Genomic DNA, 20,342 nt, shown 5'->3' with positions numbered 1-20,342 from the left:
TGAGCAAGTAGACTCTTGGCAATATATCGCTGTTATCTGAGTGCTAAAAATATAATGTAGAGAGACTTCTGAGGAAGATCCTAAACCCACTTTGTCTCACCGATACAGCTAGATAACACCCACATCAATGTATGTGAGTATGATCCCCATATGCTAAAACATGTGGGGAGAGGAGTAAAGAATGGGTTAAAACTTAAGTGACCATCAACCTAACATAGACCACTATATGCAGATGTTGCATATAAACCTAATGGTAAACACAAATCAAAAGCCAGTAACAGATACGTGAAGAATAAAGAGAAAGGAATCCAAGTACATCACTAAAGAAAGCCAGCAAACCAGGAGAAAGAAAGCTAGAGCAGGAGAGAGCAGAAAAGAACTGCAAAGCAACCATAAAACAACCAAGATGGCAATAAATACATACCTATTAATAATTATTTGGAATGTACATGGACTAAATGCTCCAATCAAAAGACATAGGGTGACAGAATGGATAAAAACTCAAGATCCAACTAACCACAAGAGACTCATTTCAGATCTAAAGTTGCATGCAGATTGAAAGGGAAGGAATGGAAAAGCATTTATTACACAAATGGGGTAGCAATGCTTATATCAGACAAAATGGACTTTAGAACAAAGACCATAACAAGAGACAAAGAAGAACATTATATAATCATAAAGGGAACAATCCAATAGGAAGATATAACAATTGTAAATATTTATGCACCCAATGTGGGAGCACTCAAATACATAAAGCAGCGAATAACAAACATAAAGAAACTAATCAATACTGATACAATAACAATGGGAGAATTTAACATCCCACTTACATCAATGGACAGATGAGTTAAACAGAAAATCAAGGAAACCATGGCTTTGAATGACACATTGGACCAGATGGGTCTGACAGATATATTCAGAACATTCCATCCTAAAACAGCAGAATACACATTCTTTTCAAGTGCACATGAAACATCCTCCAGAATAGATTACATATTAGGCCCCACTACTGGTATTTACCCAAAGAACACAAGGTTTGAAAATATATATGCACCCCTATGTTTACTGCAGCATTATGTACACTAGCCAAACTCTGGAAACAGCACAAGTGTCCACCGATAGATGAATGGATAAAGAAGATGTGGTATTCATATATGAATGTTAGCCATACAGAGAATAAAATCTTGTCATTTGTAACGACATGGATGAAACCAGAGGTATTATGCTAAGTAAAATAAGTCAGAGAAAGACAAATACCATATTATTTCACTCATATGTGGAATTTAATAAATAAAACAAACAAGCAACAATAACAAGAGACAAACCAAAAAACAGTCTGTAAACTACAGAGAACAGATGGTTCCAGAGGGAGGTGGGTGGAGGATGGGTGAAATAGGTGATGAGATTTAAGAGTCCACTTATCATGATGAGCACTGAGTAATGTATAGAATTGTTGAACTGCGATATTGTACACCTGAAACCAATATAACAATGTATGTTAACTATATTGGAATTAGAAAAAAATACTTAAGTAGAAAATTGTACTCAAACACTCACCAGTTAAGATACAAATGTCATATTGAACAATCACTCATACTTTTATATTAATTACTTTTAAAAAACCTACATTGTAGAAAATGGATTTTAACTATATAGTACAATTAAGTGGAATAATGTGACAAACATATTCTAGGCATAAATAATAATATTTAATGGAGAGGTTTTATTTTTCATTTAAAGATATATCAATTATCAAAAAGCTTGCTGCATAATTTAAAAATATCATGTATACATATCTGACTCACTTTGATCATTAATGAATTAACCACTTATGTGTATTTAAATATAAATATTATGCCAGTAAAGCTTAAACTTAATGTTTCCTTAAATGAGTCCCCTCATTCATCCCCAGTAGGTTTGGAGGAACTTATTTTCTCCTAGTCTGCATAATTAATGTAATATGTGTATGTACATCTTAATCTAACTTTATCAGCATTTACAACTCTTGGAAGAAAAGTGTTATTAATGCATAGTTGGTCATAACAAAATCAGGACAGATTTCACAGCCAGGATACTTTGTACAGGAGAACTCTTCAAAATGCTTAGAAGTTCATTCCAGGGCACCTGGGTGGCTCAGTTGGTTAAGTGTCAGACTCCTGGTTTTGGCTCAGGTTGTGATCTTAGGGTCGTGAGATGGGGCCCTGTGTCAGACTCCATGCTCAGCACGGAGTCCGCTTGAGATTCTCTCTCTCTCTCTCTGCCCCTCCCACTCATGCTGCCTCTCCCTCTCTTTCTCTCTCTAAGATAAATAAGTAAATAAAATATTTTTTAAAAATGGCAGATGTCAACGTGTAAGAAGACAATGAGGAACATGGGAACCGTTCCCCTGGATTGAGGTTGAATTCTGTGCCATCGACGCTCCTTCTCCTTCAAGACATTCTGATGTCAATGAATATTTTGCTTCTGGGAATTCCCCCCTTGCAGCAATAAACTTTTTCCAAGCCTTTCTGCATTAGTGGTGTTGAGTCCAGTCTCAGCAACAAATGTCAGGAAATTTAATATCAACAGGTGCCACCCCCTCATCAGGCAGGAAAGGATGTTCCCAGAGGATACTGGGGCTGCCTCAAGGAATTTTCTCCCAGCCTCACCCAAGTCAGTTTCCTGAGTCCCATACCATCAGCTGCAATCTGTGTTCAAATAGTTTTGGCCCTATCTGAGGAGTTCTGTCCCTGTTCTTCCTGATGAGGCTGACTTGGAAAGTGATACCCATATCGGGCTCAAACTCTGTGATGTTCTGACCTCCACCCACTACTTGTTCTGCTCATGGGCTTCTGCCTTGGAGTCTCCAGGCCTGAGTTCTACTGCCCATTGTGTGTCCTAGTTTGCAAGGTTAGGATTCTGTTCTTATTTCCACCCCAAGTGCTTTGCTGACAAATTCTAGTTCTCCAGACATTCCATGAATTCAGATTTTGCTCTAGCCAGGCCCATCAGTCTAGGGCTTGGCTCTATGACCCTTCCCTGTGGCTCTGTTCCAGAGACAAAGGTTTGCAGGTTCTCCATCCCCAGTGCCACCTGTCCCCCACGATGACTGACCACCTGCTGGGATTCTTCAGCACCATCTGCAAAACGTCCCAACATGTCTCTGGTCCCCTGTTCATGTGCCCACTGTTGCTCACTTGAACCCTGAGTACCGATGATTTCCCACCTACTCCAAGGGGCAGCATAGCAAAGTGGTTAAGATCATGCCCTCTGTCCGGGTCCCAGCCTTCCTGTTCCTACTCAGGGGACTTTGGCAAGTCACTTGATATCTTTGTGCCTCTTTCTTCTATCATTTAAATGGGTCTAATCCAATTTACACGTTAAGAGGGTCTGTAAAAGTGATGCTTACAAAGTGCCTAGGAGGTGGATTGCTTAACAGAGCACCACAGACTTTGAGGCTTAACAGACATTTTCTCATTCTTCTGTATGATAGACATCTGAGATCAAGGGGTCTGCAGGGCTGTTTTCTTGCAAGGCTGCTCATTGTTGGCTTGCAGATAGCCACCTTCTCTCTGTGTCTCCCTGAGGTCTTCCCTCTGCGTGTTGGTGTCTATGTCCTAATCTCTTCTATAAAAATACCAATCCTATTGGATTAGGTCCCTTTCTGCAGACCTCATTTTAACTTGATTGTCTCTATAAAGACCCTATCTCCAGATACAGTCACATTCTGAGGTCCTAGGGGTTAGAACTTCAGCATATGATTTTCAGGGGGACACAATTCAGCCTATGCCAGCAATTAAATAAGTTGTGCCTGGACACTGACAAGCTCCGTAACAGCCTAATGGTGGGAACAGCTGGTAGATACTCCGGAGTAACCTAGCCTGAGCTACAACAGCCATTCTTCAGTTCCCTGATGACCTGGAATCATAAAGGATGGGTCCAGCCTTTGGTATCTTGTTCTAGCATGCATTCATTCAAAACTGTCCGACGAAGATAACAGATGGAGAAAAATTAGCCCACCACAAAAAGATAGCACTACTTAGTAGCAGTTGGAAAGTCATGTCCAGTGAGAGAGCCCTTAATGGTTTACTTCCTTGGGTGGATACTGTGATCCCTTCAGAGACTCTGAATGTTTTACCAGACAGATACTTTGACCTCCTTCCAATGAATGTTATCATCACCTCTTCAATATTTTTTTTTTAAATATTTATTTATTTATTTTTTATGATAGTCACAGAGAGAGAGAGAGGCAGAGACACACGCAGAGGGAGAAGCAGGCTCCATGCACCGGGAGCCTGATGTGGGATTCGATCCCGGGTCTCCAGGATCACGCCCTGGGTCAAAGGCAGGCGCCAAACCGCTGCGCCACCCAGGGATCCCATCATCACCTCTTCAAAGAGCAATTTGGAAGTAGCAAACTTACAACAACAGACTTGACCGCCTGTCCCATTGCTGATTATTGGGAGGGGCTTCTTCCCTGCATAGAGTGAGGTCCCCTGCTCCATAAGGCAGTTCCTGGAATGTGCAGGTCCTTGGTTGTCTTCATGTATAAAATAGTCTGTAATTTTGATGTTAAGGTTTTGGAATGTAGTGGACACCTAGTTATTGGCTGATTAGTTTAACTTCTCTTTCAGTGCTTTTTCTTTTTTTTGGCAAATGACTGTCTTACTCTAAATTCTGAGTCTCTGGTTTGTCTAAGTGTGGAAACAATTCCACACTAATTGTGAACAGGGTAAATATGGTTTAGTCCCTATTTATCAAGCACGTGTGACACCCCATGCAATGTTAAATAGCTACGCTACTTTATTGAATGTTCTAGAGCAGTCTGTGAAACAGGTGCTGTTACCCCCTTTTTACTAGAAGGAATGAGAGCTCAGGGCCGCAGCAGAGCTAGTAAGTGACAGAGCCAGGATTTGAACCTGAGTCACTTTGACTCCAAAGTCAGGTCCTTAGCACTCTGTTTTTGTTTTGTTTTGTTTTGTTTCAAATCTCCTAAGAACTCCTGGTTTGATCCTTATTTGTCTACCAAGTGTGGCCCCTCCTTTTCTCTTGCATTGTCTTGCTTTATGTCATTTTAGCTAAAGCAAGATATGGTGATGTAGATCTGTATTTCCAGTGTCAGAGACCAGCAAGGGCTAAACTGAATCAAGTTCCTTGATCAGGAAGCAGGTATTATAAGAGCAGCATTGGCTACAAAGCACTGACTTTATTGGGGATAATGGTTTCCTTTATTCTGCCCTAGGGATTGGCTTATTCCTAAATTGAGTTGGATGAAGTCAATTTAACTTAAAGGTGAAAGATAGAATAAAGTATAGTAAAAAAAAAAAAGCACAAGTAAATGATAAGAATTTTGCCAAATAATTTGCAGAGAAAGTCAATGAGTACTTATGCACACACCTGGGAATGGTAATAATAGGCTGGTTTTCTCAAAGAAACAATCGAGAGTACCTCCTACTCCAAACAATGGGCATGGGGAGTGGGCTAAGCTGACTAATGTGACTTTCATGGTTCCTGGGACAGTGTTTCCTTCTTCTTCAAGCTGTTCTTCCCTTGCTTACCCAGCAGCAGCCCTACTCTCCCCTTAATTATCACAATGAAACCAGGGTTCAGATACACAGAGTGAAGATGCTTTTATAGCGCACAGAGGTTGCATGGTTTTTAAACAGCCACAAAGTGTGACCATGCCATAAAGTCAATAGCACGCTTCATCATTTCCTAGGAGCTTTCATTTTTTAAATGTGGGGTGGAGGAGATGAGTGACTTGTCTCTGAGGCTCTTGGTTGGACTCTGGGCAGTAGTATGATGGCATTGTTAGGAGCACTGATTGGGATCAAATTCAGTCACTTTGAACTTGTCTGACTTTGGGCAAGTTCCTTAACTTGATTTAGCTTCCTCATGGACATATGAGGAGTACATATCTACAGAATGAGGGTAATACATCTTATAACACCATTGTGAGGATTAAAAGGTGAGGTCCTTTGTTTGGCGCCTGGCAGATGTAAACACTCAACAAATAATCGTTTCCTTCCCTCCTTTTCACAGGGTCATTTGAGGGCTCATTCAGGGGTTAAAAGCTTATGGAGAACCCCCAAAAAGAAGCACTTGGTGCTGAGAAATGACCAGGAGGGCTTTTGAGCATTTATTTGGATAATACTTATTGACTGCCTCTCATGTGCCAGCTGATATGTTAGGTGCTGGGGCGACAGGGATGAGTAAATGCCTTGTCTTCATGGTGTTCACAGTGTAGTTGGGGGAACAGATGGGGCACTGAATGATCACATATACAAATGTAAAATTGCAACAATGACAAGTGTTGTAAGGAGAGCCTCACAGTGTGGTAAGAATCTATAAACACATTTGACTTGGTCAGAGAGGTCAGGGAAGGCTTGAACTGTCAGTGATATTTGAGCTGAGATCTAAAAAGTAAGTAGACCTGCAAAGGGAGGAGGGAAGATGTGCTAGGCAGAGGAAGCAGCAAATGCAAAGACCCTGTGGCAGCAGGGAACAGGACTAGTGAGGTAGGCTTGAATAATAGCCAGTGTGGATAAGCACAGGGTTTTGAGAGGGAGTGAGATATGAAGGCAACTCTGGGAAATAAGTGGGGGCCAGAGCAGGCAGGGCCTGGGAGGCCACCCTGTCACTGGTGAATCTTTGAAGGTAAGAGGTTAGAAGAACACTGGTGAATGGTTAATTACCATACGTGGCCTTCAAAATTTTACAAGTTAGTGAGTGACTTATAGCTAACAGAGTCAAGTGTTAGGGTTTTATCAGAAACCAGATGGGTGGGAAATATCAGAAAGGGAGACAGAACGTAAAGACTGCTAACTCTGGGAAACGAACTAGGGGTGGTAGAAGGGGAGGAGGGCGGGGGATGGGAGTGAATGGGTGACGGGCACTGGGGGTTATTCTGTATGTTAGTAAATTGAACACCAATAAAAAATAAATTAAAAAAAATAAAAATAATAAAAAAATAAAAAAAATAAAATGGAAAAAAAGAAATACATGTAATGATATATACTTATATATCATAAAATAAAATAATTTGTTTGAATTAAAAAAAAAAAAGAAACCAGATGGGGAGGGCAGAGCAGTATGCCAATGCCATCCAGGAGATGAAGCTCCTGGGGCAGGGTAGGGAGCATCATTCTGGTCCTCTATAAAGGCCGCTCATGATCTGGTATCTTCTCATCATCCTGAAGAGCTGAAGGAGATGGAAGTGTAAATAAATATTCTAAATTATTTCCACAGTCATATTCTTTCCAGGTCAAAATGTTAAGTGTTGCTGTTATCAATATTATTGTTCTAATTATTGTGATGATTATAATTATTTTCATTTCAAATTTGAACAGTCACCAGAACAAAATTCCTTTGACCTTTGGCTTGCTCCCCTTCTCTGGCTCCCTTGGAGGGAGGCTGCTGACAATTCATAGACTCATTGTGCTGTTCCATGGGGGGCTGGAAACCAGAATCAAAGGTAAGACTTTTTGACTCATGTAGTGGGAGTCCCAGCGTGAGGCTACTCTGTGATCACCCGGAATTCAATATTCACTCTCTGCAAGGAGGTGGCCACATGGTAGCTGAGAGCAAAAAGACAGCACTGCAGGTCCCTCAGAATCGATCAGAGGCTTGGAAGGGCGTCTACAGCCTGCAGTGGGTGGGAGCGCAGTTGAAGCCATGTCTGCCTCAGGGTGTCTGTGGCCTGGGCAGCGGAGGCCAGGGCTGCTTTCAGAAAACCACCATCGTGGAGCCAGCTGGTGCCTTTGCTATGGTTTCTTCCTTTAAAGATGGCATGTGATAATAGGGTTTTGTGGCAGGCCAGCCCCTCCTGTTCATTCCTGATGGCCAGGAGGTAGGAGAGGCTGAGAGGGGGTCACCGGCTTATTCACAAACAGATTGATCCAAGTGGGAAATCCCAGCAGGGTTCCTAACTGTTTTCCCAAAAGACAGAGATCCCACAGCACAGCATTTGCATTGTGTATCCTGTTCCCAGGGAACCACCTGCATTCTGCTCAAAGCTGTGGATTATAAGTATTTCAAATTTCAAAATGTTGTCAAATACACTCTGAACTGCTCCACTAATGATGTTCTACCTAAAGAGGAGTAAAAAATTAAGCTAAGTGCAAAAAAAACCCCACCTAGTAGGATTCTTGATTGCTAACCACACAAACCTTTATTGATGTACAACATACATACAGAAAAGTACATAATCAAAAGTATACAGCTTGAAGAATTTTCACAAACTGGACACACTCAGGTTACTAGCAGCCAGATCCACACACAGAACATTCTAGAAGCTCCCCTTGTCCCCCCTCTGGTTCCTATCCTCTGAAGAGTAACTAATACTCCCTACTTGCAACAGCACAGATTAGCTTTGCTGGGTTTTGCGCTTGACATAAATGGAATCACGTAGTGTGAACTTGCTGTATGTCGTGAGACTCCCACTGTGCTGAGATCATTTGTTCCCACTGCTGCACAGGATTTCACTGTGTGAATATACCAGAATCTGTTTATCCATTCAATGTGTGCATGGGAGTGCTTTCTGGCTTTGGGTTTTTCCGAATAGTGCTTCTATGAACATTCTAGTACTTTTCTTTTGGTGAACACATAGACACGTTTCTGTAGCGTACACACCCAGGGATCGAGTTTTTAGGTCATACGATATGTACATCCAGCCCAGCCTATTTCATGGAAGAATAAGAAATTTACTGGATGGAGCTTACGGGCTCAAAGAATTGACAGAACATTAGAAGGGAGACCTAGGAGGACGTAGGGAGCGGGGGGCACCAAGACAGCCCAGTGGGGCCGGGAACAGAGCAGGAATGGTCTACTCAGGACTGTCATTCCTGGACATTGTTAGCAGTGGGCACAGAACCCCGGCAGCCTGCCAGTCTCAGATGCCTCCCCTGCTGGGCCACTGCTGCCCCAGGGCCACCGCAGCTCCCATAAAACAAACCTCAGCATCTTTTCATTTCTGTGCCTATTGCTTGGGGCTCAAGGTCCAGGCAAAGGAGTCCAGACAGTTCACATGAAGTCATAGGCCCCTCCCTGGCTGGCCTGGGGCTGGGAGGGGGGTACCTGAGAGGCAGGGAAGATCTTCCCCCTTCAGCATCCACAGTGAAAGGGAGCACTATCGCAGCCCACTAAATTTCTACGTAAGGGGTGATATCCCCCTGTAGGGAGGGGGCTCAGATGCTGGAAAGCCAAACTGCCAACAAGATGTGACAACTGTCCACGACAGGCATGCTCCCTTTCGTTCACTTCCCGATGAGCGGCTAGCAGGGCGAGGGCTCATGCACCTGCTTTTGTATCTCATAGCCCAAGTGCATGACCTTGCTTTTGGGAAGAGGGCAGTGAGTTCAGGGACGCTTGGGAAGGGGATAAGCCACAAAGACAGAAAAGCATCTCATGGAGGAATATAAGGTCGAACAAGAGGAAAAGGAGAAAGAGACAGACAAAGGAAAGGGACAGGAAAAGTGAAAACAAAGAAGAGAAAGTCTGAAGGAAACTGAGAAGCACACTTTCTTCCTGACCCGATTTAGCCAGCTTCCGTGCTGTCCTACTTTTTCAGCTTCTCTGATGTGCTTTTATGAATTGTGCTTTGCTTTATCAGGTTAATGATGTTGACATGGACCACGGAATAAAGAGCTCCTGGTCATAAACTGAGATAGAGAAGGGTTTGAAGTCTTATTATCACACACAGCATACAATTCTGCTGTCGTCAGAGCACACAGCTTCCTAACCTCCCTGGTAATATCAGTGAGCTTTAATGAAACAGAGAATTGCTTTCAACAAAAGAAGCAAAGAATAAAAATGTAATAAAACCATTTGCAAAGTGGCAAGTTATTAATTGATCTGAATTATATTTGGCTCTTTGCAGGCAATTTTACATTATTCCTCCAACCGAACCATGTTTGTCTTTGAAGTCATGCACTCCTGCCAATGTTATATGATATTGGAGCATTTAGTAATTTGTTTTAAATGATAATCAGAGCTTTCATCTATGTAGCACCTCTCTGTGGCCTCCCAGATAGAAAGGCAGGAGGAGTAATTATCATTATCCCCAATTAGCAGGTTAGAACATGCCAGGCACACAGTGGCTTGCCCTGTATCGCACAGCGGGCTGCTGTGAGAGCCAGGGAGTGGCAGTTTCTACACCAACAGAAAAGCACTAACTTGGTCAAGGAGCTCTCTGCCCCCCGGTGTTTCTTCTCTTTCATCTTTTTTGTTTTCTAGATGGATTCTGCAACTTGGTCTCAGAAAAACCAAGAGCTGTCCAGTCGACCGCAGGGCATCCATGTATCTATGTATCATTGTCCGTAAGCTATTTGGGCCCAACATGCAAAGATGAGGAAAGAAGTGTGCTGCACTTATTTATATTAGAGAGAGAGACAGAACGAGCAAGTGGGGGGAGGGACAGAGGGAAGAGAAAGAGAGAGAGAGAGAGAGAGAATCAGAGAGAATCTTAAGCAGACTCCCTGCTGAGCGCAGAGCCTGACACGGGCCTTGATGCCAGGATCCTGAGATCATGATCTGAGCTGAAACCAAGAGTTGGCACTTAGCTAGACCTAGCCATCCACATGCTTCTCAGTTTTCCTCTCTTTAAAATAGACCTACTTTCCTGGCATTTATTAATTGCTGGAGGATTAAGTGAATACAGCCAATGCTCAGATAAGTGGATGACACAGAGGAAGCTGCTGCCCCTATGGTTCACTGCTCTGGGGCAGGAGCCATCCTGGTGACACCCCACAGGGCTGTGCCCAGAACAGGATCTTATTCTTTTAAAGGTTCTTTTCTTTTTATTTTTGCAATATTGAACAGGATCTTATTAATGCAGCCCATGTCAGGACTATGGAGGAGGAGCCAGAACAGGAGGAGCAAGAAGATGTGGCATATGTGGGGTGGGGTGAGACGGTGCCCTTGGCTGGCCCAGCTGGAGCCCACAAACAGATGGCTATCATGGTGTGCATTTACATTGAAGCTTGCTACAATATTCATAGAGCATCGACACTTGTAGAAGGACCACCTCCAAAGTGGTCGATGGTAATCAGACCCTCATTGGGGTCTGGGCCACATGGCTCCAGGTAGACACACATTAGGAAAGCCGTCTGACACTGTGGGTTCCTTCCTTCCTAATAGGATGATGGAAAAGCAGGAGATACAAAACATCCAGATGAAAACTTTATCCATCTATCTCAGTTGGTCAAAATGCTCTAATTTGCTACCAGAGTCTTGTGAATGGGGGGAGGGGACTATATTGTTTTTCTTTCCCGCAAATTAGTCCCTGAAATGTATGAACTTGATATTGAAAATGGGAACTGATTTACAAAACGAAACCCTTACACCCATACTTGTTTTGAGTTGGCACACTTGTTACTTGGCTACGAAAATGTCTATTTTCTTTGCTGGTAAAGAATGTAACATGAGAAGGAAAAGCAAAACTGAACTCAGCTAAGAAACCCAGTGAAGAGAGGCAGGCCCCAGCCATCCTGGTGGGGTAGGCCCGGTGCTGGCTGGAGGTCCCTAAGGCTGAGAGCATGCAGTCTCTAACCAGGGAATGGGTTGATGGAAGAGGAGCCCCGGCGGCATAACAAACACAGTCAGAGAATGGTACAAAAGAACTTCTTCTCTCGGAAGGGATTTTCTGACGCAGGTACTGGGATGATGAGAGGGTCTTCACGCACGTGAGCTTCACAGTAGGCCAGGAGATCCGCGGCTGCCTGGGACACCTGTGGGGGACATAGCACAGGTACTGGGTTAAGTGCCAGTTCACAGTAGGTGGAGTACAGAGGCATCCACATGGATGAGGCTGAGGACAGGCCATGTTGTGTGCACCACCAATGACAAGGCCACTTCTAGTCCAGAGAGAGGGGATCTGCTAATCCAGGGAGATGGGGTTCAAAGCCTGCCTTTGAGGAAAGAGGGGAGGCCTAGGGATGGTAGATGAATCCCCAGAGAGGAACAAGAGGGTCCGGCAGCCTTGTTCTACTCTCAACTGAGTTCATGAGTGGAGGCTCCAGGCCAGTAGCTTCATAATTACTCTGCTACACCATTTCTGGATGAATAAAGCAGAGCATTAGCCCTGGCCAAGCCAGCATGATTGTGTTTATTATTGTTATTAGTCATTGATTGCAATCCACTCTCATGACCAGCACAGAGAGACCTTTCATCCTTTTCAACAGAACACATGCTAATAAGCATATTATATATATCACATACATGAGCTGCATACTCTAAGCACATGTTTTAATTCACAGTGGCCACTCCCCTGTGCAGGGAGCTGCTCCTGACCAGAGATCTCCTTCCCTGCCCTATTCTTTCCAGTCTTACCTGTGGACACATGGTAGTTGTGTACTGAACTATCCCCTGGTTCAAGCCCAGGGGTTCTAGAGGAGGAGCTGGGTGGTGGGTGGCAGAGGGCCAGGACGTGTTCTCTAATAGGAAAATAAAGGAAAATAAAGTTACCAGCTCATTTCAGCCAGGGTCTGGGTCATGTGCTCAACAGACAAATGGCCTGTGCATTAATGCGTCCTTCCAATTAGGTTGTTCTGCCTGCAAATGCTTCTTACAGGCGATAGGCAAGGGTAAGTATACAGCAGGCAAATGAGATCCTTCTGGCATATACAATGTTTAAATCTTCCCTAGAATGTTGAAAACATTCCACAAATGAATGAAAAAACTATTTTAGAGTCTCCAGTGTATACAAGCCACATACATTCCCTCTAGGTTTTTAAAACTGACCTATCTTCCAAAATTTTCTAGAAATTCTTCTTCTAATTTCCAGCCCAGACCTACCTTATGTAGCAGTGGCTGGAATCCTACAAATAATTCTGGTATAGATATATAAGGAATTTCCCCCTCAAATATAGCTGGAGGTTGAGCAGATGAGTCAACCTCAAACTTGACAAAGTCTGTGTGTTGGGGATGTGGAAGGGAGAAAGGGGTACCAATGAGCACCAGCCTTCCAGTTCCATTTCTGCCCCTAAGCTGGCTGTGTAACCTTCGGCAAGTAGCTCAACCTCTCTGAGCTTCCCTTTTCTCACTTGTAAAATTCAGAAGTGTTTGATATCTCTAAGATTCCTTTTATCCCAATCACTCAATCATTCTACCTCTAAGAGCACCATGGCCAATATTTTAGAACCTCCATAAAGGTATGCTGGTGACCCTGTCACCAGCTTTCTGGGCCGAGAAACATGATTTTCTGGTATGCTAAGAGTGGATCATCTCTCTCTCTCTCTCTCTCTCTTTCTTTTAAAGATTTTATTTATTTGAGAGAAAGAGAGCATGGGGCTGAGGAGCTGAGGGAGAGGGACAAGCAGATTCTGTGCTGTGTTCAGAGCTGGATGTGGGGCTCAGTCCCAGGACCCTGAGATCATGGCGTGAGCCAAAATCAAGAGTCAGACACTTAATTGACTAAGCCACCCATGCGCCCTTGGATCACCTATTGTAGCAGGTCCTTATTAAACAAGTTCAAGAGAAAAACAGAAAAACAATAGCTAATGTTTGCCAAATGCTTATTATGGTGTCAGGTACCATGTTAAATGCATCATCATATGCATTATGTCATTTAGTGCCTTTAAGTAATATTCTTTTTTTAAAGATTTTATTTATTCATAAGAGATGCAGAGAGAGGCAGAGACATAGGCAGAGGGAGAAGTAGGCTCCCTGCGAGAAGCCTGATGCAGGATTCAATCCTGGGACCCCAGGATCATGCCCTGAATCAAAGGCAGACACTCAACAACTGAGCCACTTAGGTGTCTCTTAAGTAATATTCTTAAAGCCACTTCACAGATGAGGAAACTGAGGTACAAATGTTAAGAAACTTGCCCAAGGTCACACAGCCAGTAAGAGAGAAAGCCAGAATTTGAAGCTCTGCTGTTCGGCCGCAGAATCTATATGCTGCAGTAGCCACCTGATTAAACTGATAATGAAAATATACCTGTCAGGTGTACTGGAATGTTCCGCAGGGCCAGCACACTCTCCTTATAGACCAGCTATCTGAGAACCCATTTGACCAATCAAGTGATTTATTTGCTTTGCTTCAGCATCTTCTCTACAAAACCTTAGCCCTAGTTTCTGTCGGTTGAATGCTCCTACTCATTTTCATTTGGTGCGCCCAATTTGAAAGGATATATGCTCAAATAAACTCTTGAAAAACTTGAAGAATGTGCTGGGGCACCTGGATGGCCAAGTTGGTTAAGCGTCTATCTTTGGCTCAGGTCATGATCCCAGGATCCTGGGATCTCTGCTCAGAGGGGAGCCTGCTTCTCCCACTTCCTCTGCCCCTCCTCCCTGCTTGTGTTCTCTCTCTTAAACAAATAAAATCTTTTAAAAAAGGAAAAACTTTAATGTACCTCTGTTTGCCTATTAATATGACCCAGCTGGCCCAAAGTTAATTTGCTAAATTGTAATTACAGCTTCCTTCCCCTGGATCATACTTGTTCAGATGCTTATTAACATCTTTTGGGGGTGGATTTAAGTAGTTTAATTTCCTGAGAGCGACCGCAAGGGGGCGCCCCACTAGGGGCTGCTGCACCGGGACCGGTACATCAGACGAGGGCATTGGAAGAAGGGACCCCCCCAAAAAGCTCTGGAGGTACCAACTTCCCATCATAAAATAGTCACAATTGGACGCCTGCATGGCTCAGGGGTTAAGCGTCTGCCTTTGCCTCAGGGCAAGATCCTGGAGACCTCGGGCTCCCTGCATGGAGCCTGCTTCTTCCCTCTGCCTGTGTCTCTGCCTCTGTCTCTCTGTCTCTTTCTTTCTCTCTCTCTGTCTCTTATGAATAAATAAATAAAATCTTAAAAAGAAAACACCCAAAAGCTCTTAAAAAATAGTCACAGGGAGGAAAAGTATAGGATAGGGAATATAGTCAAATAATATCTTAATAACATTGTTTAGTGACAGATGGTAAAACACTTCTGTGGTATTTTGTAACGTTCAGAATTGTCAAATCACTGTTTCAGACCTGAAACTAACCTAACATTGTATGTCAGCTATAGTTCAATAAAAAAAAACAAAAGGAGGCTTTGTAGGACAGCTGGATGAAGGAGAGATGGGGCTGGGCTGTTCCTGCCTGGGATCAGTGTATCTGCGGCCCACATAGCTCCGTGTCTACAGCACCCTAACTGCTAAGCTGTTCAGGTCTGGCTGTGCTCATTTTAAGCAGATCTAATCTAGGAAATTTCTATCACCTCTAAAGGTGATACTGCACTTGGTTCCACAATTCTTCTTTCATGAAAACAGTCTGTTCTTCAATTGTCTCCTTTTGCTGCTTGTTTTAGGATCATAGATGTGCTTGCTGAGTTCACTCTTCCCATGGCGGAATCCTGCCTGGGCAACAGGAACACATACCTAATGGGACCTGTATTGGCGCCAAGGAATAAGCGCCTGACTTAAGACCAAATGGGCAGATCTGAGTTGGCTCTGTGCAATATTAATATCCTAGATGCCCTCGTTTTGTTGAAACAACACTCTAAGACAATGTAAGTCATCCTAAGACAGTATAAGTCATCTTACAATCAAGGGAGGCTTCCAGCTCAGCCATCAGGCCCCCTTATTTCACAAAGTGTGTGATGTTCCTTTATTCTTGCATAAACAAAGTATTTGATTAACGCCTGAAGTTTATTATTATGTGATCTGTAAAGATAAATGTATGTAAGGAACATCTTATTGAGTTTTACACATGAAAGATGACATCCTGACACACAGCTTAAGATCCAAGCATTAATTAACCCAAACCTGCTTGTTAGGTTGCATGGGAGGGTTTCCTTAATCAGTCCTAGATTGATTTTTACAGTTGAAAGTTTCCTTCAATGCATACAAAATATGGGCTGCAGACATTGCCAAATTGCATGAAACATCTGCCATCTTTGAAACAGAAAACATATTTGCTTTCAAAGAGGAAATTTTATTTGGGTTGGAAATTTAAAACTCCCTGTTTACACTTTCTCGTCAAGCCTAAAGTCTGCTTTACCTAAAGGCCTCTGTTATGGAATGCTCAGAGCATCTCTGCCTCTTCTCCTTAGTATTGAACTGTTACAAGACAACAGATGTTGAAAAGAATTGGCAGCCTGGGAACAACTGTGGAATTTTACCATTGCATTTCAGAGTAAAAGAGGTGATTAAAACAGCCCAAGTTAGCACATAATCCTGTTAGTTGCGCTATAATTACAAGCTTCAATGATGGGAGAAAATGTTGCAATTACTATAGTCAAACTCTTGGACGAGACAGATGACATAATTACTATTCTGGCTGTGACACCCACTGCATTTATCCTTTGCATCTAAAGTAGAGCAACTTACACCTATTTCTCAGCAATCCTGGTCTATTTAATAATACTACTTGGAATCAATTTCAAGCATCTTTGATAGTTCCGCCTGTACCTCCTTCCACCTATGAAAACAAAGCAGGATCACTGTCAAGAGCATAGCCAGGTCGCAGCCCCCATGGTACAATGACCGTATCTTTTACAAGGTCAAACTCATTGCACACTCCCAAAGAGGAAGTCATAAGCTGGTTTTCCCTACTGAAACCCTCAGTACATGACAGGAATTATACCTCAACTCTAAAGTCTGGGCAAACATTGCAGGGTGAATCCTTGTGAATTTTTTCTTTCTTCTAATGTAGGGAAGCATTGGAGAGCAACACATCAGTTCCTAAGCACACACTCAAGATACTTCCATATTATGGTGTCCTCTCTACCCCAATCCAAACAGGAAAGCCTCAATCTCAATGTATTTGGAGGTGGGGCCTTTGGGAAGAAATTAACACATAAGGGTTGAATGCTTATGAATGAGATTAGTGCTCTTGTAAGAAGAGACATGAGAGATATGTCTCTTCACCTGCGATGTAAGGTAAGAGATCTCTCTCCACCTGCCCTATGAGGTGACAGCAAGGAGGTGATCCTCTGTAAACCAGGATGAGAGTTCCCACCAGAACCTGACCACTCAGCAACCCTGATCTCAGACTTCCCAGCTTGCAGAGCTGTGAGAAATGAATTTCTGTTATTTCAGCCACCAGGTCTATGGCACTCTGTTATAGCAGCATAAGCTGGCTAAGACATTTGGCTTCTAGTGGATCCCAGCAACTACTTTGTATTGCTCCAGATCAATAGAAACAATTTTCAATTGTTGGGTCCTGGGCCACAGATAGAGCAGCTAGGTGGGAGTGGGTAAGGTTATCGGGAGGATACCAGAGGGGGTGAAAGATATGTGTGAATACAGGAATAATATAACATAGTCCCTCTCTGAATTCTAAAATCAAATGTTCATAATGGTCAATTAGTTACCAGCACAAAGGATTTTTTTTTCCACATGAAAAGTTGATTGCACATTAAGAGGTAAATCCAAGATGCTTGAAAGAGTTTTAATATCTCCAAGGTAACCTAAGTAAGAGCTGATATTACCTGGCTTTCACCAGAATAGTGAAGCCCTCACAGAGCTTAATTAGAATGGCTGACCTATATCTACCCTGGACCTCAACTTAACCAAATCCTTTCAACAGGTTGGTACATATCCTATATGACTCTAACCACCTCTCAGTGTTGACATATCCCAATTTTCCACCAAGGAACCCCTAATCCAACCATTCTGCAAGCTCATTGAAAGAGTAATTTACTTGGTGAGAGAAACCAGTGAGTCACTCAAGAGGTTTCTGGGACTTAGGTAAAGGTGAAAGATGGATGTAACAAGGAGGTTCTAGGTCCAGGGATTCTAGAAAGCCAGCTGCATCTCTTAGGATGTACTGGATTGTGAGTCAAGAAACAATGTCTCGGGATCCCTGGGTGGCGCAGTGGTTTAGCGCCTGCCTTTGGCCCAGGGCGCGATCCTGGAGACCCGGGATCGAATCCCACGTCAGGCTCCCGGTGCATGGAGCCTGCTTCTCCCTCTGCCTGTGTCTCTGCCTCTCTCTCTCTCTGTGACTATCATAAATAAATAAAAAAAATAAAAAAAAAAAATTAAAAAAAAAAAAAAAGAAACAATGTCTCTGACTGAGCTGTAGTCAGCACTAATAAGCTGTGTCATTCTGGGCAAGACAAACACTTGGGTGCTCAGTTTTCACTCCTGTCAACGGGAATAGCAATACCTGCTGGTTTGTGACTCAGTGACATAACGAATACTATTATACATACAGCATGTTATTATTTCATTATCCATCTGGGTACTTTCTGGGAGGTCACTGAGAAACAGACATGAGGAAGTTTCTCAGAAATTATGAGGGCAATTGGATGTCCACAGTGCCCCTAACCCAATTCCTCATGAATTGGAAGTGTTCCTTGCTTTTTCCAAATGTATATTTTGTCTTCTTGTTCTCCTCTTTGATTTAATTCAAAGATTTTTCTCCTTTGATCTGATAGCTGTTCTAGAATTGTTCATTCATAGCCCCCCCCTTTGAATTTATTTCTAAATCTGATTGTAGAAAGTTACCATCTAAATCGGTCTGGGTGAGAGCTATGAATGTTTCTGGTAGAGGATGAGAAAATGAGGAGAAGATTTAAAGCTAACTTGCTAAACTAGCAGAAGGTAGAGCAATAAAGGGGAGGGACCCAGAGTTCAGACTAGACAGGTCAGAAAGGCAAAATCTTTATGCACTGTCTTGAATTTGGGCTGGGTCACAGAACATCATTTGTATTTATTTTCTTTTAGAAATGTCATTCTTTCAACCTTCACATCATTTATCATCTTAATTACATCCCTTCCCTGGACTTCTCTGGATGCTTTTAATCGGCTGTCAGTGATCTATCAGAACACGATGGACTCCTGGATTTTGTTCTTTTTCAATTTTCCATAGGAAACACCATGATATTTGAGCCTCTTGTCTTCTGTTTTAACAACGACTGACTCTTGCTTTAGAATTTTCTTGTTTGGCTTTGGAACACTCAACAGAGTGTGTTTTTTCTTGTGGATAAATGAAACCATAAAGAACACATCTTGTTCTTGTAAAAGAACTCACAAACTGGCAGCACTGTTATGACTCTTAGAGGTGCTAGAAAAAAAATTAGAGTAAAACATATGAAAGACCTATCTGTTAGAAGAATTATGAGGAAGAATCTCTGGTTCAAATATAAATGTGAAGCAGGAGCCAAAAGGCTGATGCCAAAGGGACTGTCCCGGCAAACTCCTGGACACTTACTTTTTAGTTCTACTCTGCAGCTCTGGATTATCCATGCTGATGAGCAAAACCAGTAGAAAAAATAATCCTTACCTCAATTACACTTAAATTTGAAATGTAATTTATGATTTTTATGTAGTGTGCTTACATGAAAGTATGGTCATATTTTGCAATTGGCTCCTGGTCCCTAAGGGTCATACTTTGCAATTGGCTCCTGGTCCCCTGGTCCAGAAGGAAGATATAAATTATATACAAAATGAACAGTGTACATGGAGATAATGTGGGGTGAGGTCCTATGTGGAAAGAATAGAAAAGGTGTGTTTTTCTATTTATTGTACTATGTGGTCACCTTCTAAGGCACCCTCTTCCTCTTTCACATATTGTCACACTATACAAATAATAAATTCAAAGGAGGAGGGGGTAACTGGGTCTTCAGGGGTATGGTGGCATCTCTGTGCAAGAGGTGATTTCTATAAAGAATTTTAATTTTGAAACAGCTTTATTGTCTTTACAATAACAATTCTTATTTGTAAAATAACCAAAAAAAGTTCAGAGCTGGAAGCAAACACCAACTGCCACTTGGAGTGGTTCACTTTGGTGAACATCCTTTCAGATATCTTACTATCTATCTTTCTACGTATAGTTTCATATACTGTTCTGTAACATGCTTTTTTTCACTCAGGACACACAGTTGTACATCATTGTTTATAATGATAATATAGTGTAACATTGTCTCTACCTAATTTACTTAACCAATCTCTATGGATGGGTAATCAAAAATTACAATTCGTTGATATTCTAATAGTGCTCTGCTTCTTACTTCCCTTCATTATTTGTGAGATTGTCTCTGGGTAAATTCCTAGAAGTGAGAATACTAGTGTCAAGAATATGAACAATAAACATTTTGAAAAATATTCTAAACTATCATTCTGAAAGACTGTTTCAGTGTCCATTCCAACCATCAAAAACCTCTGGCCATGGATGATACTGGATTTCATGAAAGATTAAAAACATCAACAGTCTTACAGTAGCCAAGATATGGAAGCAACCTGAGTGTCCCTATAATACATATACATATATATATATATATTACTCAGCCAAATAAAAGGATGAGATCATGTCATTTGAGACATGTCACTGGATGGACCTAGAAGTTATCATGCTAAATGAAATAAGTCAGACTGAAAAAGACAAACACCACATGATTTCATTCATATGTGGAATCTAAATAAACAAAAAGCAGCAGAATCA

The 20,342-nt window shown here is 42.3% G+C and overlaps 1 protein-coding gene across 7 annotated transcripts in view; it reads right to left on the bottom strand.

The window, feature by feature from the left end:
* Positions 1-8,118: 8,118 nt before the first annotated feature.
* GNG4 (G protein subunit gamma 4) overlaps positions 8,119-20,342 on the bottom strand; it is an 80,885-nt gene continuing 68,661 nt past the window's right edge. For all 7 annotated transcript variants that reach the window (XM_038533847.1, XM_038533849.1, XM_038533846.1 and 4 more), the window contains one exon: positions 8,119-11,705. In XM_038533847.1, the coding sequence (XP_038389775.1) occupies positions 11,577-11,705 (129 nt within the window). In that variant the 3' untranslated portion in view covers positions 8,119-11,576. The remainder of the gene's footprint in view (positions 11,706-20,342) is intronic.

This window comes from Canis lupus, chromosome 4 (assembly GCF_011100685.1).
Source record: "Canis lupus familiaris isolate Mischka breed German Shepherd chromosome 4, alternate assembly UU_Cfam_GSD_1.0, whole genome shotgun sequence".
NCBI classification, from domain to species: domain Eukaryota; kingdom Metazoa; phylum Chordata; class Mammalia; order Carnivora; family Canidae; genus Canis; species Canis lupus.
Note: the sequence above shows the minus strand (reverse complement) of the source record. Positions and strands in the feature narration are given on the sequence as shown.